General features: G+C 43.7%; 1 protein-coding gene across 1 annotated transcript in view; it reads left to right on the top strand.

The window, feature by feature from the left end:
• Positions 1-7416: 7416 nt before the first annotated feature.
• Positions 7417-23294, top strand: part of ZNF618 (zinc finger protein 618) — a 182620-nt gene continuing 166742 nt past the window's right edge. Inside the window, exon 1 of the mRNA XM_049774133.1 lies at positions 7417-7464. Coding sequence (XP_049630090.1) covers positions 7432-7464 — 33 coding nt within the window. The 5' untranslated portion in view covers positions 7417-7431. The remainder of the gene's footprint in view (positions 7465-23294) is intronic.

Below are 23294 nucleotides of genomic sequence, written 5' to 3'. Positions count from 1 at the left end.
CCCATTGTCATGCTTGTAGAGTAATTTTTTTTTATGAGTGTTGCGGTGGGGTTCATTGGTTAGAAAGAGTGTGTGCTCTTCTGGAGCCTCTGGGAGAGCTATTTTTCTGGGCCCTTTTCGGCCCACTCCCAAGAGGTTTCAGAAACAGGACAGTGGAAAACTCGCACAGGAACACTCACAGTGGGGAATCACTGGGTGGGCATAGATTTTCCCAGCCTGACGTCACAAACAGGGGACCTTCCTTTCTGCAAAGTACTGCAGATAGCTGGTTTTTATGGTCAGACACAGTTCCTTGGTGTTCTGGCCCTTGGATGAGCCTCTGGGAGAGCTATTTTTCTGGGCCCTTTTCGGCCCACTCCCAAGAGGTTTCGGAGACAGGACAGTGGAAAAACACGCACAGGCAACACTCACAGTTGGGAATCATGGCTCAAAATTCTGGGGACAGGACATCAGAAGGTGAGGCTCCATCTTCTCCAGCCTGGATTATTCCCAAAGAGCAGCAGAAAGACCCATTGCACAAACTGGGTGACACCACAGCTCCGGGTTTCAGTAATATTTTTTTTGTTTTTTTGTTTTTGGGTCACACCCAGCGGTGCTCAGGGGTTACTCCTGGCTGTCTGCTCAGAAATAGTTCCTGGCAGGCACGGGGACCATATGGGACACCGGGATTCGAACCAATCACCTTTGGTCCTGGATCGCCTGCTTGCAAGGCAAATGCCACTGTGTTATCTCTCCAGGCCCCTCCAGTAATATTCTTAATGCTGAAAAGCTGAACGCATTTCTGCTGAGATCAGGCACAAGGCAAGGATGTCCATTTTCTTCATGATTATTCAATATTGTACGAGAAGTCCTAGCAAAAGCAATCAGGCAAGAAAAGGAAATCTAAGAGACCCAAATCAGAAAAGAAGTCAAATTATCTCTAATTTTAGATGACATAATATAGATTGAAGACCCTATAGAGTCCACATAAAGTTCTTAGAAACAATAAATCAATACAGCAAGGTGGCTGGCTACAAAATTATACACAAAAATTACTTGTAAAAAATTAATTACAAAAAATTGGTTACATTGCTATATACAAATAATGAAACATACAGTTCAAAGAGTCTATCCCATTTAAATTTTCCAAAAATATCAAGTAACTAGGAATCAACTTAACAAAAGTGGTGATAAATCTATACTTCAAAATGTTTAAGAAAGAAATTGAAGGGGCTGGAGAGATAGCATGGAGGTAAGGCGTTTGCCTTTCATGCAGGAGGTCATAGGTTCAAATCCCAGCATCCCATATGGTCCCCCGTGCCTGCCAGGAGCAATTTCTGAGCATGGAGCCAGGAGTAACCCCTGAGCACTGCCGGGTGTGACCCAAAAACTACCAAAAAAAAAAAAAAGAAAGAAATTGAAGAAGAAAAAAGTTGATGAAAAATTTCCATGCCAATGGATTGGAAGAATCAACATTGTCAAAATGACCATCCTACCTAAACTACCATGTTGATTCAAACAATTTCTATCCAAATTCTGACAACCTTCTTCAAGGATTTAGAATAGTCAATTATAAAAATTATAATTAAAAATATAAAAAATTACAAAAATCATAAAATACCCCAAATAACCAGAACCATACTGAAAAATAAAAACTGAGAGGTAACTCAATACCTAATTGAAACTGTACTACAAAGCCATTATGACCAAAACAGTATGGTACTGGAATAAAAATAGCCTCTTGCCAAAGGAGCAGACTAGAATATCTAAGGATAAACCCCCATATGTCTGGACAGCTAATTTTTGACAAAGTGCTGAAAGCATAAAATAAATGCTCTCTTCAACTGATGGTGTTGGGTCAATGCATGAAATTTAAGTTGGATCCATATCTCACAACTTATACAAAAGTCAACTCAAAGTGAATCAAAGACCTTGAGATCACTTAAGTCTCTAAAGTACATTGAGAAAAATATAGGTAGACCTAGGCCTCAAAAGAGTCTTTAATGATACTAGTCAATGGCAAAGACTGGAAAATCAAACATGGGTTAAAATTAAAAGATAGCTAGCTAACCAGGAGAAAATATTAGCACTCAACAAGTCAGATAAAGAGTTGATATATCCAGGATATATAAAGAACTCACAAAAATACACCAAAACATTAAAACCCCATCCAAAAATGTATAGAGAAAATGAATAGACACTTCTCTGAAGAAGACCAATATATGGCCAACAGGCACATGAAAAAATGCTCATATCACCTATTATTTGGAAATCCAAATCAAGATGACAAAGAGATACCATCTTACTCCAGTGAAAATGGCACCTATCAAAAACAAATGAGAACAATTTGTATTTGTGGGGATGTGGTAAAAAGGAGATTCTCATTTACTGCTTGTGAGAATATTTTTTGGTCCAAACCTTATGAAAAACAGTATTGGAGGATCTTCATTCAGTAAGCTCAGAATTGAGTTGTCATATGATCCATCGATTCCAATTTGGTATTTATCCCCAGGACAGAAAAACATTCATTCTAAATGGCATACATGCTTATTACTTGCACCAACTCAGACTAATAACTAAGATTTGGAATCAGCATAGATGTCCAATGATAAATGAGTAAATCATGAAGATATATATATATATATATATATATATATATATATATACAATGGAATACGACACAGCTACACGGAATGAGGCAATAATGCAATTTACTGTGACAAGGATGGAAATGGAAGATATAAAGTTAAATGAAGAAGAATAAACACAGGATGATATCACTTATATGTGGTATTTAGAATAACTGCATGAGTAAAAGCAACAAGTTAGGGGATGATTAGATCTGGTCCCAGAGTACAGAGAGGAGAATAAAAGAAAGAAACTGGAGGGGAATAAGAGAAAGATAAATGAGAAATAATAATAAATAAATTAGAAATAATAAATAAATAAATAATAAATGAGAAACAGGGAGCAGAGATATAATTCAGGCACACTGGGGGTATTAAGACCAGAGACAAATATTCAAACTATAGAGTTAATCATACTGAACTCATTAGATAATCAGACTCAAAAAGATACCTGTCAAGATGGCAGACTGGGAGGAAAAGATGGCAGGAACTGGGAGCACTGGTGGAGAGAAGTTAACTTGTGGTGGGACTGGTGCTGGAACATGGTATGTGTAAAACTCAACTATGAACTTTGTGGGTTTTTTAAATATTTGTATTTAAGCACCATGGTTACAAACATGTTTGTAGTAGGATTTCAGTCATAAAAAAGTACATCCCCACATTCACCAGTGCAACCTTCCCATCACCAATGTCCCCCAACTCCGTCTTCCTTCAACCCCTACCTGTCTTTGAGATAGGCATTCTGTTTCTCACACTCACTACTATTCTCATGATAGTTTTTGGTATAGTTATTTCTTTAATTGCACTCACCAATCTTTGTGGTAAGCTTCATATTATAGGGTGGTCCTTCCAGAATAGTCTCACTCATCTGTGGAATTTAAGAAAAATAAAAGACAGTATGATAATACCCAGTGTCAGTAGAGATGAGGTTTGGAAGGAACTATGAATAACTTTGCAAAACACAGTTCTTTTATTTTATTTTTAAAAGAAAATGAGAAAGCAAAAAGAAAGTAAGCAAGAAACTAGGTTGGTAGAAGACACAATTTGATAATGTCCATCCCTGCCTTAATTCTATCCCACACCCTTTCTCAGCATCTTCTCCAGCAAGATGAATGCATGAGATAGTAGCCAAGCCCCAGGTTCTGTTAGGGGACCAATAGGCCACTTCTGAGATACTTCCAATTTCTTTATCTTTCTATTTTCCACCTTCATTTGACAGAATCTCCCCATCTTCAACTCCAGATTCTTGTGGGAAGCCACCTACATTCTAAGGGGGTCAGAGTCAGGCCCTGGGCCCAACCCATATCTCAGCAAATCTTTGCTGACTGTGAAGTTCAATAGGAAAGGGGCCTCCTCTTCCCCAACAAGTGGTACTAGTGCCCTGGATCATTACTGGTTGGCTTCTGGAGCTCCTGAACCACATTTGGCCAATCACACACTCCTTTCTTAGGCATTGGGGGAGGCCATGTTGAATTCCAGTGAAGTAGGGAGCACAGACTGGTGAGAGACAGAGAGGGAGAGACAGAACCCCAGAGAGGATTGAATCCACCTGAGACTCAAGAGAGATAGCATGGAGGTCAGCAGTTTCCTTGCATGCAGAAGAACTGTGGTTTGAATCCCAGCATCCCAGCATACCAGGAGTGATTTCTGAGTGTAGAGCCAGGAGTAACCCCTGAGCGCTGCCGGGTGTAACCTCCCCCCCCCCCCAAAAAAAAGACAAGTATTGAGATCCAGGGTCTTTATTGATATGATATTCCAGTTTTTGACTTTAATTCTTTCAGATTTCCTTGGGTACCATGGAAATTATTGAGTCAAATAATTGTCCGCCCTCCTTTCTCTTGCTCTGTCTGCTTTTCCATTATGCTTGGGTCTTGTGTGATTTCTACTTACGCCCATTAAATGTTTTGATAAGACGAATTCTGGGAAAATTCAGGCCATATAGGTTGTTGCCTCTGAGATGGGCAACCTCACAGGCTTGTGGAAGTTTCAATGTTAGCTGAAGTGTAGGGTGTGCTTGTATTCTACCAGGCACCTGTCAAAGTTTTATCCACATGCTGCTATTCCAGCATAGTCCTAGGAAGGGCATGTTGTCATCGATGCCACTTGAAGAAAGGGGGTGAAGGCATAAAGGCAGGGACCTGTATTTTCAAGATCACAGATCCAGCCTGGGGCCCAGCGATGGATTTCAGTTTCAATTTCCCCAGGATTGGAGAAGCAAGCTGTGTCAATGCTGGTTTTGAGGGTTGTATGGCTGGAAGGGTTGCAGGCAGTTGTGCTGGATCAAGAAGATTCGAAGAAGTGTGTTGAGTTGAACCATTTGAGGTGGCAATTGAAGTCCAAAGCTAGTAATTTAAAGGCTTATTCCTGACTCTGTGCTCAAGGATCACTTGTATTTCACACAAGGATAGCTCAGGGAATCCTATGTGGTGCCAAAGATTGAACCTGTGTGACTTAACCACTGAAATCTCTCTGGTCTCAGGACTCAAGACATTTTCTGATAGGGATGGAGCCCAAGAGCTATCCAACTTGGGAGTTGTCTGGGTCACAAGAGTTTAGAAATCAGGTAAATGAAGAGTAAATGGGTAGGGAGCTCATAGGCCCAATCCAGGGCTCTCACTCTACTAGATCCTAAAAGTTGTCCCACTCACCCATGCTTGCCCTATACCAACCTTGACAGGCAGGCAAACCTTTGCCAGAAACATATTAACAGCCAGGCAGAGAAAAACTTTTATTTTTCACTTTTTCTTTTACAGACTTCCAACCTCTTAGCAAAATCTTTTTAACCTTTCTTTCCTACATGTTTCCTCTGCCTCCTAGGTAGAGATCCCTTTGCACCATATTTTTTATCTTTCAGGGAGAGAAAGTGTCCTCTGTACCACTCTCCAGTTTTCTGACATTTTTGACAGTTCCTGGGGGTGCTGAAGGATAAAAGGCGGGGAAACCCTTCAGGTCTCATTTCAATGAAATATTTTACTTTTTTTTTTTTTTTTTAAAAGAAAGGGTGGATAAGTAGAGGTTTCCTTTAAGTTCCAATGCTTTCCCCCATTCCCCTGAAAAGTAGCCTTCTAGTGCTTTCTTTGGGTGGGGTAGAATTTTCTTCTCTCCTACAGTTGTTGAAAAATTTGAGGGGAAGTTATCAGTTTATGGAGGTGAAGGGTGCATCTTACAATCTTGAGGGAATTTTCATGAAGCAGTTTCTTCACACTTTAAATTTTTTTTCGGGGGTGTTTGGGCCACACTCGGTTATGCTCAAAGGTTATTCCTGGCTGTGTGCTCAGAAATTGGTCCTGGCTTGGGGGACCATATGGGACGTTAGGGGATTGAACCATGGTCTGTCCTAGGCTAGCCTGGGCAAGGCATACGTTTTACCGTTATGTGCCACCACTCCGGCCCACACTTTAAATTTTTTTTTAATCTGATTTAGAGAGGATGAGGACAGGTGAAAAAGAAATTCCCTTCAAAATTTTGGGAAGGGGCCCGATTGATAGTGCAGGAGTAGAGCACTTGCCTTGCATATGGCCAGCCCAGGTTCAGTTTAGTCCTCTGCATCCCACCTGGTTTCCAGAGCACAGCCAAGAGTAATTCCTGGGCCCAGAACCAAGAGTGACCCCCAGAACATTGCCAGGTGCGGTTCAAAAGCAAAAAACCAAAACAAGACAAACTTTGCTAAGTGCAAAGAGGCGGTTGGTCAAATATTTTCAAAAACCTGAAGTCTTGGTAGGTTGAACCCAAACAACTTTGCTGCTGAGAAAAGTTTTCTTTTTAAAATCAACGTGATCGTGGGTATCTGGAAGTCGGTTGGGGTGGACTATCCTGAACCTCCTACCCATCCTGGTTTTTCCCTAAGTCCAGACCTTCAAACCATCATTCTTAGTTAGAATAAACATATTCTTAAAACCCCCCAAAGTACGCAGGCAGCCAGAGAAACACTTTTATTTTGTTCTCCGCACATCTCAATAAAGCAGATTCTCAACTATTTATTTTAAACATCAGTCTGATGGGGGTGAGTGGGGGGAAAGGGGAAAACAAACTTTGCTAAGTAGATCCCCCTCGTGTGTGACAGATAGCCTGTTCCCCAAACTTATTTATTTATTTATCTTTAAATTGCATTCAAATTTGGGCAAAGAGGCTGAAAGAAGGAGGAGACTGTCTCCATGCAGCTTTGAGATGCTGCCATCCAGCCAGCCAGTTCTGCAAACTTTATTTCCAATATAAAAAAATATATATATTCTTTTCATCCTAAATGTTTAATTTTGGGGGGGTGGGGGGGTGGTGTCTGTGTGTGGGTTGTGCGTGTCTCTGTGGTGTGCCTGTGTGTGTGTGCAGGAAGAGTTCCCAGGAACCAACCAACCCCTCCTCGCTTTCCTCCAAGAGGCGGCTCCCCAAAACTTTTTTCCCCCCACACGTGAACATGACCTTCCTTTTCGGGGAGAGGGGTGGCAGGGGTGCCGCGCGGGGAAGAGAGAAAGTTTGGGGGGGCGTGGAGCTGCGCGCAGGGGGGGTCCCCGGCCGGCTTTGTGTGTGCTTAAGTGCGCGCAGGCCGAGGCCCAGGCCGGGCCGGGGTGCAGGCGGGTTGGGGGGTGCCGGGGGGCGCGGGGGCGGCGGCGGCCGGTGCGTGCGGGCCGGGGGTGGGTGGGCGGATGGGGGTGCGGGCCGGGCGCCCCCATGCGCCCCTGCTCCCCCTCCCCCGGCGGCAGCGGGGCGGGCTGGGGAGGAGGGAGCGGCGGGCGGCGGCACAGGCTCAGGCTGGGGCTCGGGCTTAGGCGGCGGCAGTCTTTGTGCGCGCACCAGCAGCGGGTAGGGACGCCTCCTTCCGCTCGGACCCATGAACCAGCCCGGCGGCGCGGTGGCTCCGCAGGTAATCACGGGGGGCCTGGGGGAGGCCCCGAGGGTGGTGGTGGTGGTGGTGGGGAGGCTGGGGGGCCCTGAGAGCTGCGCCTCTTGATTGCAACCTTTGCAAAAAAATAATAATAATAAAAGCGAAAGCAAAAGCAAAGTGCCCCCTTTTGCCAAGGGCACAGTGGCTGGGCTTCTCCTTAACAGCTTTCCAGGGGGGTGTGCGATTTCCAGGGGGATGTGCGGTTTTGCAAAATTTTTGGGTTCCAGGGGGGTGTGCAAGCCGGTAGGTCGGGGATCTGGATAGACAGACAGAAGCGGGGTACGGGGAGGGTTAGGGGAGGGTGAGGGGGTGACCCTGGAGGATCTTTCCGAACACTCCCCCACCCCCCAAAAAATCTCCAGCCACCCCCTCACAAACCAGCCCGGAGCCCAGAAAACAAAAGCGACCAACAGAGGAACCAGAGCAGCCATTTCAGTCTGGACAAATCTACATTTTTTGCAAAAAAAAAAAATAATGCAACCAACCATCCCAGCTGCCAGCTTTGCTCCCCTGAATTTTTTTTTTTTTTTTTTTTGCAATTTCCCTACCCCCCCCAAGAGTCTCTTGGTACTCTGGTGGGGTATCTCTGCTGAGCCCCCTACTCCCACAAAAGGGCTTTTTCTTCCTGCCCCCCCATCTTTGCAACAATTTTTTCTCTCTTTTTTTTTTTTAGGCCCAATTTTCCTTTCTCAATTTTTTTTTCTAATTTTTTCTTCAAACGGTAGTTTTTTTTTCCCCATTAAAACGACGCCACCTAGAGGATACTATTTTGTAAATAATAATAATAAAAAAAAAGAAATTAAAATGGAAAAAAAGAAATCATTTTGTATTTCTGATTTTTTCAAAAGTTTGCACTGGAAGATCGTGGGGGCTGAGAAATTCTAATTCTTTTTCTCTTTGAGAGTGAACATTTTTTCACTTTGATCTTTCCAGGAACATGGAGACAATTTTTTTTTTATTTCCGAAGCCAAATCCAGATAATATATAAATGAAAATTAAGCCAGAATTTGAATGAACTCAGTTTTTTTTTGAAGGGGAGAAAGCACAAATGTTCCCAAATACCAAAGTCAGTTTGACTGCCCAACTTATTTTAGTTTGAGGAAAAAAACTAATTGGGATGTGGAAAGGAGGGAAATTGTTGAGTTTGGGAAAACTGAGAGAATTGGCTTTATGAAGCAATTAGAAATTGTACTTCATTGTAATTTGGAACTTCTTTGGCTCAGCTAGCAAAAAAGATGAATTTCACCATTTGGCAGAATTTAAAGTTTCTCTATTTCCAACAAGGAAGATTTTGACAGAGAAAATAGATCCTTAAAATATTGGCTTTGGACACACCCAAATTTTTTTTTAAATTTGCATTTACATTTTACTGCATTTAAACCCCAAGGTTCTAAGAAAAATAGAAACTGAGAAAGTTAGAGTAAAATCTTTTCTTTTTTTCCTTGCATTTGTTGGGTTTTGTGTCTTTTTTTTTTTCTGACAGAATAATTATGATTGTTTTCTGATTTTATTTTCTGAAAGGTCTTTTCTGAAGAAGGCAATTCTTTTTGTTGTTGTTGTTGTTTCATCTAGAAAATAGGAGGAACCCTTTTTGAGCAGTATTTTATGGGGGAAATGGAAATTTATTGCATTATACAAATTGAGTAACCCACAGATTTGTAGGAGACACCGCCATTAAAATAAGATATGCATAATTAACATTATTATGAAAAAACTAACAGTGGATTCACAGAAGCTCATTTTTTATGACATGCAACTGAAACTGGTGATAAAGACAAGATTTCAAAAATTCTTGGTAAAAAGAAAAATTTCCTTTCCGAGGACTGCTTACTCTTTTGATTTCAAAAATTTATTATTTAAAAAAATTTTAAATTGGTTACTGGCCTCTGTTTGTGATGTGAGGTTGATAATTTTTTTAACATTTCTTTTTGTTTTTCACAATTTCAATTACTTTCCAAGAGGGGATCTATTGCTTCTATTATTTGCATGGGGGGGTTTCTGATTTTTTTTTTTAAGCACAAATTTTAGTGACTAAATCAGAAGGAAAGAAGAAGGAAGAACAGAGGGGGGATGTTTCTTATCCATCTTCTACAGAGGTGAAACACTTACTTTGAAAAAATGGGGGTAAAACAGCAATTCAGATGATTCTAGGATCAAAATTTAATTTCTTAAAGGAAAAAAAAAAAGACAAACAAAAGCTTAGACCAAAGGCAGTTGTCTTTGGAAGATGAAAGCCTGTGTGCAAATAGTATTTGATGTAGTTTTTTTGGCCTTAAGATGAATCAGATGAAGGTGAAACAAACAAAAAAAAAATTCCCTCCCTCTCCTTAGCAAATATTGACAGAATTGAAATTTAATTTCACAGATAAAAATAGGGACCCACCCCAAAGTAGAAGGTTTATATTTATGATACATTAACATCTGATTGAACTTGCTGGGAATTTTTTAATTTTTAAAAAAAAAAAAGTTACATTTTTTCCCCACTCCTAAAGAAGAGCAATATAATTTAAGTCTTGCAAGGTAGATCTTGATGAAACTGTCCATCAGCCCCCACACAAATACCAGGAGGGTAAACTTGTGTCCCCTTTGCTAGCTTCCAGCTAATCTTGGAAGAAATGGTGCCCCAACTCTTGACTTGATTGCCAACTCCATTTTGTGGAGATTCAGATTACTAAGGGGAGGTCCATTCTGTGCAATCTGTGTGACAATGGCAGAAATCCACACTTCCCAACATGGCCATTGCATTTAGGACATTTTATTTTTTTAGTAACAAAATCCTTCAGGGCTGACTGGCCACATTCTGACATCTTTGGAATGAGATTTTTTTTTAATAGCATAATTAAAAATTTTTTTCCTGTTGAATTATTTAGGCCGATGCCTTAGGACGGTTCAAGAATTTATAATTTTTAAGGGCTGTGGAGGCCTCCTGAGACAGTGGGCCTGAGTTTTGCAAGCGATGGAGGAGAGACTGGGACATGGGAGGAGTGGGGGTGAACCCCTCTGAAAACATCCGCAGGTACATAAATGGTAGAAAACAGGTTATTTCTGGGGCAAGGAATAAAAGCATTCTAGCTTGTCCTTTTGTCTTGGAGCTCCTTGACATAAAATTCTAAATTCATCTTTCCATTCTGCAAAATTTTGGTTGGTTTCACCGTCGCAAGAAATTTAAAATCATTTCGGGTATGTAGACTTTTTTCCTCTGCTCTTCAAGGAGAAAATTGGTGATTAGGGTCATGTTTGCTATAAAGGAAATAGAGGTGTATGATGGTACTGGTTGGGGGTTGCATGGTTGGGGTCAACTCTGCTTTGTTTCTATTGGTATCTGAAAATATCTAGGACTGACCTGGACCTGCCCCCCTCCTTCATGGTTCTCAAAAAAGTGTCACCAGAAATGACTCAATGAGTTCAATTTTACTTGCCAAAGTCTTTCACCATCCTTACAAACCTCTGTTGGCTGGATATTTTGTGTAATTTTTGTTTGCTTTGGTTTTGATGGAATAATTAAGATTGCTTGCCATATTCCCTTACAACATTGGCTAAAAAAATCTGGCAAATTGGACTCGAGGAGTGGTAATTTGATGATGGACTAAGTTATTTTGGTGAAAGGTCATCATTTATAGTTTCACATAGAGACTCTTATTATTTCATGTTTTGATTTTCTGCCTTAGGAGTTTTATTATTTTTTTCTAATACAGTTTGAAATTTCAAGGGCTTGCTTTTTAGCTTGACTTTGGATCAAGCTCTAAAAAAAAAAAAAGATTTGATTCTACTTTCAGCCCTGTACAGAGGTGAAGTAAAACAAGGACTCTTGCTTTGCAGAGGAAAGCAAGAAAGATGGCTGGGTAGTGTCAGACCAACCGCTCCCTGGGCTTAGAGAAGTCATCAGCCAAAGGTCTCTTTCATCTGAGACATGTCAGACCTTGTTTCTTCCCTGTCACCATTGACTCTGCTCTTGATGTGGTACTTCCTATGACTTCCCAGTCCTTGTGCCTTTCTGCAGTGGCATGATGAGACCATCCTTGCCATCTTGTGCCAGAATGTTCATTTTGACATTTCATGATCATGATGGAATCCTGAGTTTTCCAACCATGTTCTAGTATTTGTGAATTGATGCCATTTCTCCACTTAGGCTTTGGGGCTTCATGTCCTCGGAGGTCTTATAAAATGATTTTGGTCATATCATGTTTTCCTCCAAATGCGCACTTGTAAAAAGGGAGAATTTGGGTCAGAACATGCATGAGTCTACCAGCGGGTTTCTGTTCTGATTCTTGACTGCAAGTGATTTGCTAGATCTGCCCAGCAGATCAGTGTGTAGAAGGGGATGTTGAGGTCCCATTAGGTGCCCAAATTCTGGAAGGAAGGGTGGCATGGTCAAAAAGCAGTGCTAGTCCCAGAGTCAGGAGTGTGTCTCTTATTCTCCACATCCTTGCTAAGCTGGGAGGCATAACTTGTTTGTGGCTAGTAAAATCAATGTCTTGACTCCCAATTAACATTTAAGAAAAAAAAAAAACCACAACCAAACTGTGGGCTAGAGTTATGTACAGCAGGTAGGGCACTTGCTTTGCACACCGCTGACCAGGATCAGTCTCTGCATCCCACATGGTTCCCCATTGCCAGGAGTAGCTCCTGAATGAAGAGTCAGGAGTAGGCCCTGAGCATCACTCAGTGTGGCCTTAAAAGCCCTCAAAAAAAAAAAAAAACAAAAAACAAAAAACAAAAAAAAACATATAACAAGACAACAAAACCAAACTGAACCCAAATAGAATATGGGGAACAGAAAATGGCAGAGGCATAGCATTATTATATATATATATATATTTTGGTTTTTGGGCCACACCTGGTGATGTTCAGGGGTTACTCCTGGCTATGCGCTCAGAAATCGCTCCTGGCTTGGGGAACCATATGGGACACCGGGGAGTCGAACCAAGGTACCTCCTAGGTTATCACATGCAAGGCAAATGCCCTACCGCCTGCGCCAGTGCTCCAGCCCCAGCATAGCACAGTTTTAAAGGTAAGGCTGAGCTTATGGAATGTCTGTTTGATTTTTCTTTGCCTATGTACGTGCCTGATGAGAACTGATAACTCCTACCATAAGCCCTGGTCCCAGGAGATGGGAAGGAACCAGATGGTCCTTTGAGAAATGCAGCTGCCCCTAAGTTGTACGTGATTGCTTTTACCTTGTTTTTTCATAAGCACTCCGAACTGACCAGTAGGAACCCTTTGAGGGGAGTGCCCTGTGCCTTGTCCCCCCAGTGGCACTTGCCATTGGGTGAACTAGAAAGAAACCTGAGCTTTTTGGGAGTCTGATGTGTACAATCCTGGGCCTTGAGTCTGATGGGAAGGGCAGGTGTGGGGGCTAGGCACTGATTTGTTCAGACTCTCCTGTTGCAAAGGACATTTAAAGGGGTAACCATACAGTGGTTAGTGGCAGAGAGAATTGTCAAAGTTACCTTTATTTTAAGTTGTATGGGAGATGGTGGTGTTTCTGGTTAGAAAGTTTATGTTTTTTTTTTGTGTGTGTGTTTTTGGAGGGGAGCTGCACCTGGTAGTTCTTGGGGATTACTCCTGGCTCTGTGCTCAGAAATTGCTCCTGGCAAGCTCTTGGGACCATATGGGATGCTGGGGATCAAATCTGGATCCATCCTGGGTTGGCCACATGCAAGACAAATGCCCTACTGCTATTATCTATCTTGTTCCTTATGCTTGTTTTATAGTTATACATAATTGTTTGGTTGGTTGTTTTGGGGCCATACCTGGCAGTGCTCAGGGTTTACTCCTGGCTCTGTACTCAGGGATCACTCCTGGAGGTTTGGGTGGCCATATGGGGCACATGAAATTGAACCCTTGTCAGCCACATACACAGCAAATTCTTTACCTCTGTACTATCTCTCCAGCCCCTATATTTATATTTTATTCAGTCTCCCTGCGTGTCCATGATTTTGTGTGTTTGAACTTCTTAAATAGCCTTCAGATTCCTCCAGGATTGCTTGTCTCCATCATGTGTCAGACCTGCACTTGTCAGTAGGAACAGGCTTCAAGCTGGATGGACATGCAGCCATTTCTGTAATAGTCCCCTTTCTTGTAATGCTCTAAGAAGGTAAGAAGAAATGGTGAGATTTCTTGTGGTAATACAATTAATTAATGCAATACATTCCTCCTCATAACATTAGACTTTGTTGCCTTCCACCCCACTCTAAATACTCTTGTTGTGTTCTGGCTTTGGGGAATATTAACATTTTTCAAACCTCAAGAAGAATGTGTGTTTCCCAGGCTGATCTAGGATCTGAGGACTTAACATTTGCTGAGCTGAGCTTTTGCTGGTGGCTGGTGTCTTCTCACTGGTTGCATGGAGTCTGATCTAAGTCCATTTAGTCTGGTCCTGAGTGGAAGCTCATTTTTTCAATCTCTTGTCACTGTGTGGGCTTCTGTCCTGAGCTCTAATCTCTGGCAGGACATTTAGGTCCTCTTGGTAGGTTATAGGCTCCATCCATTTAGCCAACCCCTGGCTAAAGTGGTTCTCGACTGCCTAAGAGCTGCCCCAGAGTGGTTTTCTGCCAGGGTCAGCCTGGAACTCTTCTATTAAAAATGACAAGTGGGAGCTAAAGCTTCTGGGATGGTGGTTCTCAGGCTGGGTACAAGGGACTTGTGATGTGCAAGTTGATGAAGGTCAGGGTGGTGAGAATAGGGTGGGACTAGAGAGGGAGGGAGATGGGGGGCAAAGGTCTGCCAGTAAAATCCATTTCTGTACCAAATGGACAACCACCAAGAAATCTGTCCCCTCAACCAGGCAATTCCATTCCATGTCCACATGGGGCTTGCAACATTGAATTTGAAGTTGCCTGGGTTTTGAACTCAAGCCTTGTTGTTGGGGGAAAAAAATCGCATTAGTTTAAGAATTGCAGCTTCGGCCTCTTGCAGGAGAAAGTTCAGGCCTTCTTTCCTGAAGGTGTGTTTTACCACAAAATAAGACAGCCTGGGTGGGACCCCAAGCTGGCCCTCAGCGGGAGGTCCTTTAAAGGTGGTGGGTCACGTGTGTCATTTGTTCTGTTGGCCCCTGAGTCTTCAGGGGTGATGGAGGCCCTTTGACAAGCATTTTAATTTGGAGGGAAACTTGGTGATTGGTCTGTTGCAGCTGGAATGAGAAATGTACCATTTGGGGTGTATTGCTTTAAAATCATTGCTTAAGTCTGCTGAGATGGGGTATCCTTGCCTGAGGTCTTGCCTGGATGAGGTTTCATCCAGGGGTGCCTTTGCCCCTGTAGGTGAGGCTAGCTGTGGCCCAATCTTTATGGGGAGGGTTTCCATTCTTCCCAGGAAAACCCTGCATGATGGCACTGCTACTCACTTGGGGCGGGGGCTTCCATCTGCTGCCTTCTTCCCTCTTCTCCCCAAGAAACAAACTAAAAACTCCTCAGACTTGTATTTCCTCTTCCACAGTGGACGGAATCTCTAGTACATCACTCCTGTCTGCAGCTCTTCCTAAATAGTGTGGGGCAGACTCAAAAACGGAGTGGAGGAGAAAGGGGTGGGGTGGGGTTTCAAGGCTATTTGTCAAGTCAGCATGTGTGGTCCCTAAGAGCCCGGCAATGAGTGTCATCAGAGGGGAACTGGCCCCAAATTGCTGCTTACCCCTTGGTTCATGGTTTCACTGCACTTTTAAAGGTAATGTGCTCACAGGAGTCTGATGAAAAATCCTTGGGCGACCTGACCCCTTATTATAATTGGGTACACTCAGCCCATTTCCTTAGAGCTGGCTCTAGCCGCCATGAATAAGAAGTCAAAACGGGCTTCTTGGTGAGGGTGCAGATTCTTTTGACTTTACAGGTCTTCGGATAATGGTTAGAAACTTCTCTGAGCTTCTTCATTCCTGCTTTCTTGGAAATAAGTGGAAAGAAACTTGGGCTCACCACCCAGGTGGCTAGTTTCAGTGGAAATGCGGGAGACCTGGAGGAGGGATGAGTGTGCAGTCCCAATGTTTGTTTATTCTGGGTGCTGCTCTTCTTGGCTGGGTGCCCAGGGCCCGGCCCAGGGGCTGTTTACTGACACCCACCCCCAACCCTACACACTCCAGCCCATGCAGTGGGAGGTGGCACACGTGTGACTTGTTCTTTAACCAGAGCCGAGCTTTGATCGAATTCTGCTTTGCAGATGGCAAAGGTTCAAGGCAAGTTTATGGGAGAGAAAGCAGAGTATGTTCTGAGTATTTGTGCAGATTTGTTTTCTTTAAGTTTTAGGAATCACTGATTTCTAAAATTCCCAACACACTTCCCTTTATTGATGTGATGACATCAGGTCACATGCTTTAGAGGTGGTACTTATTGGGGGGGGGGGGGTTCTTAAACAGCTTCCAGCATCATCCTACTTACCTGTCTGCATCCTACTTACTATGTCTGCAGGCCATGCTCTCCACTCTGTTCCCCACAAAGTGACACTTTTTTTTCTTCAATTTTTGGCTCCTAACTCTGCTCAGAGCTTGCTCCTGGCTTTGGATCAGGGTTCACTCCTGACAGTGCTGGGGCCATGGTCCCTTTGAACTCTTTTCCAGTTCAGCTCAGCAAATGAGCCTAGAACTGGAGGTAGATTACCTATGTCTTCTCTGGCCAAACTGCTACATCCTTTGACTTCTGAAACTGGTCAGTGTCCTATCAATAAATGTCTTGTCTAGCACACTTTGCCCCTCTTTCCTGCTCCAAAAGATATAAACTTGAGTTAGTCAAAGGCACCTTGGAATGGAAAGATTCTTTCTTCCCTCACTTACCTTTGGACTTGACTTCTAGAAGAAGTTCCTGGCCTATGAGGACTAGCCTTGCTTGGCCTTTGGAAGAAGCATCTGGAACCATAAATCAAAACCTTTCCCCTACCATGTCTTCGAGAGAGTACCATTGTTTGGTTGTGGTGGGTCTCTGTGGGGAGGTAGAAGTGGCCAGTGGCAAGGAGTTGAAGGTCAATTGAGCTGTCCTGTTGGTGCTGAACCTAAGGTGCCATGCCCACAGTTGGAAGAACTGATGATGCCAGCGTTACTGGCCCTGAGCTGTCTGGCCAAGTAGTCGGAGGGTCCCTTGGAGAATTCTCCAGCCCCCTGGGCATTGCTTTGAAGGTATTTTTCCTACTCCCACAGCTAAACAAAAACCCAAACAGAAAAAACAAAACAAAACAAAAACAAAACAGAAGGATCAAAGTTGACCAGATAAAGACTGGCTCTTTTTTGCTTTACTTAATCATGTGAATTTTGCCCAAGACCTTTATTTCCCTGCTCTTTGTCTATTTTTGGGGGGAAGCGGGCCATATCACAGAGGTGCTCAGAGGCTGCTTCTAGTGCTGTGCTTGCGAGTTGCTCCTGGCCATGCTTGAGGGACCACATGATCCTGGAGACCAAACTCAGGCCTCTTTCATGCAAAGCATGTTCTCAGCCCATTGAGCTACCTCTTGGGTCCCTATTTTCCTCATCTATAAAGTGGGCCTAATGATGATTAGAGGCTCCTGAATTTATTTAGCCTCTTTCCTACTTTACAGAAAAATACTCAGTCCCCCCCCACCCCCCGAAAATTACCCTTATGTGAACAAACAGGAAAAAGCCCTTTCCTATCAGCCCAGGACACCCAAAGTGGGGAAAACATGATATGATGATCTGTGAGTCTTTGTTAAGAAGAATGTGAGGTCATGGGCAGAAAGCTGTGTCAGGGATGGACTGCCTCCTTGGTTGTGCTTGATTCTTGTCTAAATCAGAGTCATACAGGCCACCACTCCCAGTCTATAGCAGACACAGCTGCTCCTTCATCAAGACGGCTTCCCACTCAGTCTGGCTGTGGCCTCAGATCCTTTTACATTTTGGGGTTTGGGGGACCTGATGCAGAGGTACTCAGGGTTTCTTCCTGGCTCTGTGTTCAGGAGTGACCCTGGTAGTGCTCAGGGGGACCAAATGTGATGCTGGGATTCCTGCCTGGTCAACTACATGCAGGACCCTTAATCCCTGAACTATGTCTCCAATCCCAGAGTCTTTTTATTAACATAGTGCCACCAGATATTTGGGTTTAATGTGGAACAAGAAGCTAAGTTGTTTTTCTATACACACACACACACATACACACAACACACAACACACACAATCACATATGCATATACACACACATAGAGCCTTGTATTGGGGAGTGTCCTTCTACACACACCCTTAGGAAGTAGGTGAAGGACTTTACCCCACCTCTCAGTGAATAATAGCCTAAACTCTCAATTCTTTACCCTATGCTTCCGCTACTGTCTGCAAAAATGCTGTCAAGAAAAAAAAATTGAAGTTACTTACATTGATTTTGAGAAATAGCTCAAGAACCCGACCCCTCCTTTCCCTGTTGTAATCAGCTACCCCAGGGTTGTCATCACAGCAGCCTGGATGACCTATTTTTCTACCTGCTCCTGACGCAGACAGGTTTCTAAGGGGACATGTCGGTGGTGAGGACAGTGGTATGGCAATGTCCCCTGTGTGCTGGCTCACGCACTGGGATAGCTGCCAGAGGTGCGAGGCCAGCCTGGGGTCTTCTGGATGGTGCTGGGGTTTGCAACGAATTTGCAGTTTCTAGGACCCCTGACAAGTTCTGCATCAGAGTCTGAATTTGGACACTTAGGAAAATGGATGGTAATTATATTTCATGAGGGTAAAATGAGGCGATGCCTTTGGACATAGTTTCTACACTCAAAAGTCCTCTGGAAGTATGGCTTTATTTTCTTATACCCTGCACTGATCCCTCATATCTTAACTTGTGTAAAACCATAGACATAGAGTGGGTGGACTGATATTTTGATTCTGGTTTTTGGGGTCCTCCCAAGTGCTAGAGGACTCCATGAGTGATTCTTGGCCAACTGGGCTAGTGGTTCACTGCAAGGACCAGAAGATGTGGTGCTATCCTGGTCCTGCCATGCCAGGGATTTCCCCAGTGCCTTGTCAGGGCTTGATCGCCTCCACCTGTCATTGTTCCTGGCAATGCACAAGGGACCTTGTGGTTCCTGGATTAACCTGGGATCAGTTGATATGAGGCATCAACTTTAACCCCCGTATAATCTCTATAGGGACCCTCCTCTATACACCTTGATTTTTTAAAATTTGCATGCTGAAGTTTAGTGTTTTTATTTGTTTTGTTTTGTTTTTTAATTTTTGGCCACACCTGGCACTATTCAGTGATTACTCCTGACTGCTCTTAGAATCTTTTCCTGGTGGTTAGGGGGAACCCTATGGAACCTAGCTGGATAGCACAAAAGGCAAACTACTTACCTCTGTTCAATCTCCCCACCCCCTCCTGAAGTTTAAAAAGTTGAGAACCTTTGCAGGAGACTCTTCTGTGTCATTGGCCAGGACTGAACCCTCCATGGTTTGAGCCCTGCATGGGACATGCCTGGCTTAGGACAGTTAGGTGTGACACAGCCTTTCTTTGCTCATCTGTTAAGTGGGGTAACAACACACTCAAAATCACATTAGGTTTCCTGCCAGCCTCCCAGGCATTAAACTTTCCAAGTGTGCTTCAGAAACATAGGAACAAAACATTTGGCCACAGTGTCTCACTTTTTTAGAGGGGGAAAAGGCCAAGGCGAGGATGGCACCTAAAATGAGCTGAAGTGAGCTAACCTTTGGCTGATTAAACTGGAGGTATCCACTCAAAAGAGTGCAGGGTTTCCAGCAATGCTCAGCTCTTAAGCTGGTTGGAGAAACACAGAAAAACTCTCTTCCGAGTGAAACCAGTTCTAAGTCTGAGATGAAAAGGAAAAAAAAAGGAAAACCCTTCCCCAGAGTGGAAATGACTGTTGCAAACTGAAGGACGCCACAAGTGCCTCTTGGCACAGGTCCTTTGGCTACTGGCTGCTTGGGAACGTCCAAAAACAGAAGCTAGTTTAGTCTGAGTGATATTGTCCAAGACAGCTCACCCGAGGGGCTCTGCCTTTTTGCATCTTAGCTTGGAACCTCTGGGTATAAACTCCCACAAAACTCTGGACCACTGTTGAACAGAAGCATTGCAGAAGGAATTATTTTCTCTTTTTTAACCCAGTGTATTTTGGCCTTGAATCTGTGTTTTATTTTGAGCTTAAGAGTTTTCAGGGCCGGAGAGATAGCACAGCAGTAGGGCATTTGCCTTGCATGCCCTGGACCTAGGAGGGACCCTGTTGGAATCCAGCATCCCAGCCTGCCAGGGGCGCTTTCTGAGTGCAGAGCCAGGAGTAACCCCTAAGCTCCACTGGGTGTGGCCTAAAAATCAATCAATCAATCAATCAAGTTAAAGAAAAAGTTTTGCAAATCAGGGCTATATACCCAGAAAGGACAGAAGACAAACATTTTTGGTTGGCTTAAAAAAATTTCATCAGCTAGAGAAAAATAACTATATGGACTTAAAGTTTGTTTCTGACAGGCTTGTTTGATTTGGGGCCACCCCCAGCAGTGCTCTGGGCTTATTCTTGGCTCTATCTATGATTATTCGTGGGTCTCTATTGGCAAGTCTCAAAGGACCATATACAGTTAGTGATGGGGATCAGATTCAAGTTGGCTGGGTGCAAGGCAAGTGCCTTTTATGTTTCTTTTTCTTTTTCTGGATGTTTCTAGAGCAGAAACTGAAACTGATATAAACTGAAAGTTGAGGACCAGGAAGACTCAGGGAAGGGGCTCTTTTCTGGGGCTGTCACAGGCATGAGGAGAAATGTGAGGAACATGGAAGTAGAAGGTTTTCAGACAACATCTATTCTAAGCTGATGATCTTGGGAGATTCTAATTGGTCCTTATTGGCTACATGCATGTGTTGAGAAGTGGAAATGTGACAAAAACATACTTCAGAGTATTGAGCTTTAAGAATTAGCAGGGCATGGGGCCGGGCGGTGGCGCTGGAGGTAAGGTGCCTGCCTTGCCTGCGCTAGCCTAGGACGGACCGCGGTTCGATCCCCCGGCGTCCCATATGGTCCCCCAAGAAGCCAGGAGCAACTTCTGAGCGCATAGCCAGGAGTAACCCCTGAGCGTCACAGGGTGTGGCCCAAAAACCAAAAAAAAAAAAAAAAAAAAAAGAATTAGCAGGGCAAATCAGACGAAGAGCTGATTATTTGTGACCAGGATTTACAGGTTAAAAATGATAGCAGGCTCTATGGTATTATTAAGATGCATTTCGTTTGTTTTTATGTTTTACAACTGGAAATGACTGGTGTGGCTGGCTTGACATTTCTCTGTGACAGTGCCGACCTCAGTCCCTCCACTTCCTCCCCAGGCATGGTTGAGTGGGGGCAGGGACTGGCTTGCTCAGGATCATGCAGTGGCGACATCCATAACTGGACAGATGGCAGAGCTGAGAGCTTTGGCTAGATGGTGTGGTGCAGGCATAAATCCAACTAGGTGGGTTAGTTGGAGAGGGTTGGGAATGTCTGACTGGGTATTGGCATTGCCAGCAGAGGTGGCTACAGGGAGGCTGTGTTGGTGATTCAGGGTAAAAATCCAAGTATTTGCATGAGTTACATAGCAGGAAAGACAGTTAATCTAATAAAACAAGTCCCCCAAAATCTCAGGGAGGACTCCCAATCATTTTTTTCTATTTTATTCCCAAATCACAGAGTTTATTTAATTTTGGGATCTTAGCGGAAGTCTCTTGGAATTACAATAGTACAGGCCTTGGCTGAGGATGGGAATGATTTCAGGTCACTTTCAGGATTGTGGATTTGGGGTCTGGGACTGCTCTCTGTGGTGATATGGGGGCAAGGCCTCAAAGAGACAAGAGGGGGCATACACTACCTTGCTGCTGTGGACAGAGCCAATAGGATGTTGTGCTCATCAAGTGCTACTTACTTTTGTTGTTTTGGGGTTACACTAGGCAGTGCTCAGGGATTCCTCCTGTCAGTACTTGGAAGACTATATGTAGTACCAGGGATTGAGCTGGTTTTTTTGTTTGTTTGTTTTGGTTTGTTTTGTTTTTTTTTGCATGCAAAGCAAATGTCCTTCCTGCTGTACTGTCTCACTGGCTTCTTCCAGGTTTTCTTAAACTTTTTCCATTGTAATCTCCTTTTGCCCTACAAAGTTTCTGTAATCCCAAGCATATAAATATATAAAGTAGGTCTACAAATCAAGCATTTACTGATAACCAATCACAAATACATTTATTATTTTTATTTTTTATTTATTGATTTTAAAAACTTTATTGATTTATTGGTTGATTGATTGATTAATTGATTTATGGGCCACACCCAGAGGTGCTCAGGGGTTACCCCTGGCTCTGTGCTCAGAAATCACCCCTGGCAGGCTGGGGGACCATATGGGATGCTAGAAATTGAACCCAGTTTCTCCCGGGTCAACCACATGCAAAGCAAATGCTCTGCTGCTGTGCTATCTCTCTGGCTCCTTTTTTTTTTTGGTTTTTGGGCCACACCCGGCGGTGCTCAGGGGTTACTCCTGGCTGTCTGCTCAGAAATAGCTCCTGGCAGGCACGGGGGACCATATGGGACACTGGGATTCGAACTAACCACCTTTGGTCCTGGATCGGCTGCTTGCAAGGCAAACGCTGCTGTGCTATCTCTCTGGGCCCTCTGGCTCCATTTTTAAATCTTTTTTCTCTTGGTTTTTGGGCCACACCTGGTGCTCCTCAAAGCTTACTCCTGGCTCTGTGTTCAGGGATCATTCCATATGGGAATCAGAGATCAAACTGACATCAGTATTTGCAAAGGCAAGTACACTCACTGTATTATCTCGCCAGCCCAAGAAATGTATTTTAAAATGAACCCACATCTGCTTACATGACTTGACTAGGATCTAGTTTAAGGGACTAGAATTTTGATTCCCTGATTTTCATCTGGGCACAAAGACCTGATCAGGGATCAACTAGACCAAGAAGGAAGCAGCAAAATCAGACTTGAGCTCAGGGTTCTAAGTTTCTAGCCCTTGTTCTCTGGCACTTAGTATTTTGAAGTGACTTGGGAACCATGCATTGAAATTCAACTTTAAAATACCTTTTTCTTTTTTGTAAGGATTGTCATTTGGACAATGCCTGGAGGTGTTCAGGAGTTACCCTGTGCTCTCGACTCAGGGATTGTTCCTGATGATGCTTGGGGTTGATCAACCGGGGTCACCCACAGGCAGAGCAACAACAAACCTTCACCCTTAAAGGATCTCTCCAGCCCTAACATTCTTTTTATTTTTTTTCCTTCTGGTTTTTAGATCAGACCTGGCAGTGCTCAGGGGTTAGTTACTTTTGGCTCTATGCTCAGAAATCAATCCTGGCAAGCACAGGGTACAATATGGGAAGCCAGAATTCGAATCCACCGTTGGTCCTGGGTCTGCCTCTTGCAAGGCAAACACCCTACCGCTGTGCTATCTCTCCGGCCTCAATATCCATCTTTTAACCAGGAACTTTTCTTTCTATCAGAAGGCAGGGAGATAGTTCAATGGTTAGGGGAAGTTTGGGCAGGGAACCAGTTTGGATGTCTGGCAACCTGCACCCCACTGGATGTAGACCTGGAAGGTCCACTCTGGTTCTCCAGCATTGTGGGGAATTTGAAGTCTGTTCATTGTACAGTGGTGATGTGCTTCCTATCTGCCAGGTCTGGACACTGGGTACCTCACTGAAGTCACTCTCAGCAGGAGAACACAATTCTTTACTTGGTCTGAGAAGAAAGAAATTAAGTTGTTCAGGGACCTGGCCACTGTTGCTTTCATGCTCATTGCAGCTGGATGAGATGGATGGATGGATGAATGGGGGGGTGGTGGTCACTGCTCCCCACTCAGAGGGAAGGAAGGTGGTGGGAGGTGGTGACTGCTGGGGATTTGAACCCCCATCCAGTGGAGGCACCATTTCTGTCTCCACTGT

Source organism: Suncus etruscus, chromosome 5, assembly GCF_024139225.1.
Source record: "Suncus etruscus isolate mSunEtr1 chromosome 5, mSunEtr1.pri.cur, whole genome shotgun sequence".
NCBI lineage: Eukaryota > Metazoa > Chordata > Mammalia > Eulipotyphla > Soricidae > Suncus > Suncus etruscus.
The sequence above is the reverse complement of the archived record's forward strand: the minus strand, read 5'-3'. Positions and strand labels throughout refer to the sequence as shown.